The sequence below is a fragment of the Sinocyclocheilus grahami genome, unplaced genomic scaffold (assembly GCF_001515645.1).
Source record: "Sinocyclocheilus grahami isolate Dianchi unplaced genomic scaffold, SAMN03320097.WGS_v1.1 scaffold5797.1, whole genome shotgun sequence".
NCBI classification, from domain to species: domain Eukaryota; kingdom Metazoa; phylum Chordata; class Actinopteri; order Cypriniformes; family Cyprinidae; genus Sinocyclocheilus; species Sinocyclocheilus grahami.
Window position 1 is genome coordinate 3,105 of NW_015510387.1, and position 6,057 is coordinate 9,161.

General features: G+C 39.3%; 1 protein-coding gene across 1 annotated transcript in view; it reads left to right on the forward strand.

The window, feature by feature from the left end:
• LOC107577345 (kinesin-like protein KIF26B) overlaps positions 1 to 5,791 on the forward strand; it is a gene marked incomplete at its 5' end in the record, with an annotated part of 8,457 nt that extends 2,666 nt beyond the window's left edge. Inside the window, 7 exons of the mRNA XM_016263431.1 lie at positions 4 to 89; positions 357 to 501; positions 633 to 792; positions 1,008 to 3,720; positions 4,000 to 4,169; positions 5,293 to 5,443; positions 5,592 to 5,791. Of these exons, the coding sequence (XP_016118917.1) occupies positions 4 to 89; positions 357 to 501; positions 633 to 792; positions 1,008 to 3,720; positions 4,000 to 4,169; positions 5,293 to 5,443; positions 5,592 to 5,791 (3,625 nt within the window). The remainder of the gene's footprint in view (positions 1 to 3; positions 90 to 356; positions 502 to 632; positions 793 to 1,007; positions 3,721 to 3,999; positions 4,170 to 5,292; positions 5,444 to 5,591) is intronic.
• Positions 5,792 to 6,057: the final 266 nt, after the last annotated feature.

The following is a 6,057-nucleotide window of genomic DNA, read 5'->3' on the forward strand; positions in this document are numbered from 1 at the left end:
CAGTGGAGGGAGACCACCACATTGTTGTCACATGTTCTTCACCCTCCATGTTCGCCAACAGCACATAGGAAGCAGCACCAAATCCGGGAGTGAGTTCAATTGCTTTTTCATGCTCTAATATAGAGATATGTATGAGCAGATTCTCAGTACAGATCTGGATATACAAAGGCCTATTAGATGACATTTCTCACACAATACTGATCCAGGAGAGTGAAATGTCATACTTGTTTCTGTTTTTAGCATATTAAAAATGGCTGTTTTGCATTTATGATATGATCTTTTTCTTAAAAATTTTTATATTTCTTTAATATTATTTTTGAAATTTCTGGTGTTATTAAAATATATACTTTCCTCAGTGAATGTGGATCAAAGCAAGCTGAGCCTGATTGATTTAGGGAGCTGTGTGGGGGAGAGGGAAGAAAGCAACTGTGGAGTCTGCCTTGCTGAGCTTGGAAACTTTATCACAGCCAATCTCAACAGACATAATCACATCCCTAATAGGTATGACTATGTATATCTCAATTATAAACATAGGAAATTACTAATAGTATATGAAAATAAAGCACAGTAATTTAATTAAGTAAAAAGCAATTAAGTAAATTTAATTATCAGTGATAATTTCTTCATTACAGGGGAAGTAAATTAGCCATGCTTTTGCAAGACTCTCTGAGCAATGTCAACTGCTCCACCACAATTATTGCCCATATATCCACCTTGTCTGAAGACCTTACAGAAAGCCTTTGTACGATGCAGACGGTGACTCGAATGCGAAGTCAGAAAAAGAAGATAAGGGTATGCCTATAGACATGCTCACCAGTTTTTAGGTTCTGTTCATTTAGACCATGCTTTACTTTTTATATACATGTAAATCCTTTATATATAATATTATATATCTCGTATAAGTTATAACATGTCTGTTTATTTATTTTTTTAATTATGGACATGTTCTCCACTTTTCAAGTTCTGTGAATTTAAGCTAAGTTTTTCATTTTTGCTTTTTTTTTCAGAAATCTTCCTCAAGCTCGCCTGGAGGAAGAAACTTAGGCAACGAGAGGAAATTTAATAATTCCACTAAGCTAAGATTCCAATCTACAGGGACACTGGATCAAGATCTCTCCTCTCCTGGTTTCTCTAGTGATCCAGCATTTTATCCTGGGAGTGATACGTCTTGTGATACCATTATCTCTGTGGATCCTTCTGGCCTCCTAGATAAAGAAGTTACAAATAGAAGCAGAGAGGTTTTGCCTATTATTCCATCCTTACTCAAGAGCAAATTGGAGTCCAAGAAGCTCTCGCTGATGACGTTTTGTGAAATCTCTCCACCAGTTGCCAATCGCATGAAGCAGATATCAAAAGAAAAGGCTAAAGAAGAGTCAACACCTACAATATTGCAAGATAAATCAGATTTTGAGTGTCTGAAGTGCAACACATTTGCAGAACTCCAGAATCGACTGGGAAACATAGATGTAACAGAGTCAGATCTATGCAAAGATCAGGAAGTGAATGCTATGAACAAATCACCTCACTTAAGCCAAACCGAGAAGCAGTCCAATTCAATAGACATTCAAGCATCAAACAACAGAGAATCCAATAGTACCAGACAAGGAAACTCCTCAAAAACATTTGCGATAATTCACAACAGTGAAGAAACTCCAAGTACCGCCAACTTTCAGATTATTCAGAAATGTCTGCCACAGTTAGATGTCGTCAAACCAATTGATCCCATGCTATCTAGCCAATCTCCTAGCAAATCTAAGCCTCATAATAAAATAATGAATGTGATGCCCACTTCACTATCTTTGAAATTGGAAGACCAAAGTAAAATGAGAATATTTGATGATTCTACAATGCAATCTGAGACACGAATTTCTCCCATCGGCAAGAGTTCTCCGAGATCTACCTCATCCTCTTCTTTTTCATCATCCCTATCTTCTAGTTTGAGCTCCCCACCGGCTGTTTCTGCCTCTTTGAATGAAGACATTCCACATTGTACAGGAAAAAAACAGAGAGAGATGAGGGCCACTATCACTGTGACTGTTCAGAAGCCGCTGGATCTTAATGGACATGATGAGCTTGTCTATACCGTGGTTGAGGAGGTAACAATAAATGGGGCCACTGAGCAAGGAAAGGCACAAATATTAAGTATTCATGAGTCGCACTCTCTCCAGGCTTTAACGCCAGGAAGTCAGTCTGTCAGGATTATCGGCAGCATAGGTGAAGAACAAACAGCGAGTTTTTGTAGTTCCGACTCTAATACACAAATTTCAGAGAATGAAGTCTCCATGGCCTCATCAGATGCAGCTGTAAAACACACAAAAATCAATGCACATATTGACAAGGCAAGTGACTTCATTGATTCGAAAAACCTGCCGCAGCATGATACTTGGTCTGAGGTGCCCCTGACTGAAGATGTGAAGGAGATACGTAAAGGAGACATTGTTAAACTTGACCCTCCCTGTGAGGTCTCCAAGTCTAGAAAATATGCTTGTGAAATTAAACCTGAGCAGAGCTGGATGTGCCAAAACAACAAGAGAGACGTCAAGGATGTCCCTCACATGAAAACAGAACAAAAGAACCCACATAGTCCAAGAGAAACTTATGAGAAGAAACAGTATACCAAGAAAGACAGTCTTGTGGAATGGACCAAAGACAATATGCCATCAACGTCAACAAATAGTCCCAATCTCAAGAGAAAAGAGACAAAAGAAGAATCTGGAATAGCCGGAAGTGCAATGCTATACCTGGCTACTGAAACTAAGACCAACACTAAATCTCATTTTGAGGAGAGCAGCAAGTTGTTTAATGCAAAACGGAAAGCATTATCCGGCAGGAGCCAAACTTGGGATCATAGGAAGAGCGGGCGCTTAACAGGAAGCTTGGAAGGTAATTCTAGCTCAAGACTTAAAAGCAAGTTCCTCGAAGAGACTGCTTTCATCAATATGGCTCCGAAAGGCCTTTTAGATGAAGATTACATTTCAGCTCAACCCAGCCCTCTAGGTTTTAAAGAAGACTTTGAGGACTTTGTAAGGTGTCGAGCTAGTCAGAGTCTCGGGAGGGTTCCACGGTTCTTCCCAATGCATGATGCCAATGATGCAACCCGGCCATCTAAAAACGGTTACTCTAAGAGCACATTTGTTAATAAATTCATGCCTAGTTCAAAGATCCACAAGATGCCAATCTTGTCTCCCAAACCCTCTAGACACTCAATCAACAGGAGCTCAAGCTTTTCTCCTAACGGAGCACCTGTCAGCCAAAGCTCCTGGTCAACACTCTCCCTATCCCGAAGTCAAGACAACAGTGGTTTGAAGTCACCCGGTGCAGTCCGGCAAGGAAGAGCTGAGCTTTTAAGAAGCAGTAGAGACTCGCTTTCTGCTTTTAGTCAAGGTGGGTCTGATTTAGATGAATGTGAGGAACTGGGGACGATGAAAACTTTCGTTCACACATTGCCGTCCCCATATAGCCGGATCACAGCTCCACGGACACTACACCATTGCAGCGGCCATGCCAGCGATACCACCAGTGTTCTCAGTGGAGAGCTGCCTCCTGCCATGTGTAAAACAGCTTTACTCTATAACAGGGTCAGTAGCGGCTATGAAAGCATGCTTAGAGACAGTGAAGCTACAATCAGCAGCAGTTCAACCCACAACTCCATCAGCGATCAGAGCTGCTCGCTTGGTGCTGCTAAAGGCATGAGAAGTACAAAGAAAAGAACCAACATAGGTAAGGATTTTTTTTTTTAAATCAATGCATTCTGGCATAAAAAACAATATGGTCAGCAGTATGGTCAGTAGCGGCTATGAAAGCATGCTTAGAGACAGTGAAGCTACAATCAGCAGCAGTTCAACCCACAACTCCATCAGCGATCAGAGCTGCTCGCTTGGTGCTGCTAAAGGCATGAGAAGTACAAAGAAAAGAACCAACATAGGTAAGGATTTTTTTTTTAAATCAATGCATTCTGGCATAAAAAACAATATGGTCTTCACTTGTCTTTGTCCACAGGGTCCAGTCTAAGACTTCCATCCCAAGAAAACCTCCTGTCGCTGAAGAGATCCGTCAGTGGGGCCGAAACGCACCGGGTGGATCGGGGTGGTTCCGACTCTTATGAAATTAAAGTCTATGAGATTGATAATGTAGATGGCGTACAGAAGAGAGGTGGGGCAGGGAACAAGGTGAGGTTCAAAATGTGTCAATGAAAAAAAATTGTCTGTCTGTCTGCTTTGTATTTCATTTACAAACTGCTGTCTTTGCATGGTCCATTAAATTGGTAGTGCTTGATTCTACTCTTACAGTTTTCTGAATTGCTTAGACACAAAAATCTGTTATTTAGCCAATTAACTTAACTTGCAACACTGTTTTCTAAAAGTAAAGGCTGGGATATCTTACATGACTTTTACCTAGATTTTTACCCTGATTTGCAGTCCGGAGGAGAGCGTTAGTTGGCAAAAGTCAAAGCAGTCAGAGTTTTGGCGCGCATTTGTTTATAATGATTTTAAAAGTCATGTAGTGTATTCCAGTCTTAAGACTAATTTCTCAAAACTTAAAACCATTGTTGGTTTGTTTTTTAAACTCTGACCCAAACTAGATACAAGATATTGATTCAGAATAAATGTGATTTTATATTGTTTATACATACTATTTTTGTTCTATTTCTGAAGAATATGCAACTTTTTGTTGAAAATTTTGGAAATATTTTACATTATTTTGTTTTTCAAATGTGTTATTTGTTATTTGTATATTTCTATATCAACAATGCATTGTACATATTCAGGAAATTTTGACAATGTTGTGTTCTCATATACTCTTTCAAATACAATTTTTTCAAAGTAGTAAAGGAACTTTTTCTCAAATGGTGCTTAATCTAATCAAAACAATATTGTTATCACAAAACCAAAACTGTATGTTCAGGAATGTATGGTCTTTTTTTTCTTTCTTTTTGTGTTCTTATTTTTCACTTTAGTTTATGTAGTAGTATTGTGTTGCAGAGTAAAATGTATAGTTGCTCATTCATTGTAGTAAGCGTTCATGGTCGTATTGTTTTAAATAAATTTCACAGTGTGTAATTCAGTGTATCTGTGTATTTGATGGCTTTGTGGGACAAGATTTGAATTAGACTGAAGATAGCTGAATACAGTGTTTGATTTTGTTTTAAAAGACTGTCTGTATATATGTTATAGAAAAACTATTATTACTTTAATATAAAAACCTGTGGTGTAATGGTAGGCCAAATGCTAATCTCAGGTCACTCACATTTTATATGGAGGCAAACTTACATTTTGTCACCCACGTTTTCAGGGTATAGTCCTCTTTAGTGCAAAGCTGAAATTCCTGGAGCATCGACAGCAGAGAATAGCAGAGGTGAGGCTCAAGTATAATGCTCTCAGGCGAGAGTTGGAACATGCCAAGCATCATCTGATGTTGGACCCTGGAAAATGGACCCGTGAATGTAAGGGTTAATATGTTTGCTTATGTACATTAAGTAAATTTAAGCACTACAGTAGGATAGAAAACTGTAGGGTTGTTTATGGTTCTGCTTAAACTCCATATGTGTCCTATCAATAATTACTATGCTATTTGTGTGATATATTTTGCAGTTGACTTATGGCAAACGTTTGAGGTAGACTCCCTGGAGCACTTAGAGGCTTTGGAGCAAGTCACTCAACGGCTAGAGCGTCATGTTAACCTCTGTAAAGCGCATGTCTTGATGGTCACCAGCTTTGGCGTTACACCCAGATGCAGACAAAAGTTGCGGCATCGGCCGACGGTAGATCATGCAGCGTTCGTTGGAATATAGCATGCCAAGATGTTACATGATCACTTTTACATGTTATGCAATATATTTAATGATATGCGTGTAAATGTACGGGGACACTGTGATGGAACAAATAGGAAGGGAGGAAGAATGCTTTTGGGGTCTCTACCCCGAGAAACTATCCACCGGCAAACTTTGCACTCGCTCGCAGCTCGCTGAAATACAGTAGCCTACAGTTTTTCATCCCATCTCATATTTCATATTTCCATTACAAAAGGTTTTGCGAGCGAACGCAAAGTTTCTCGGGG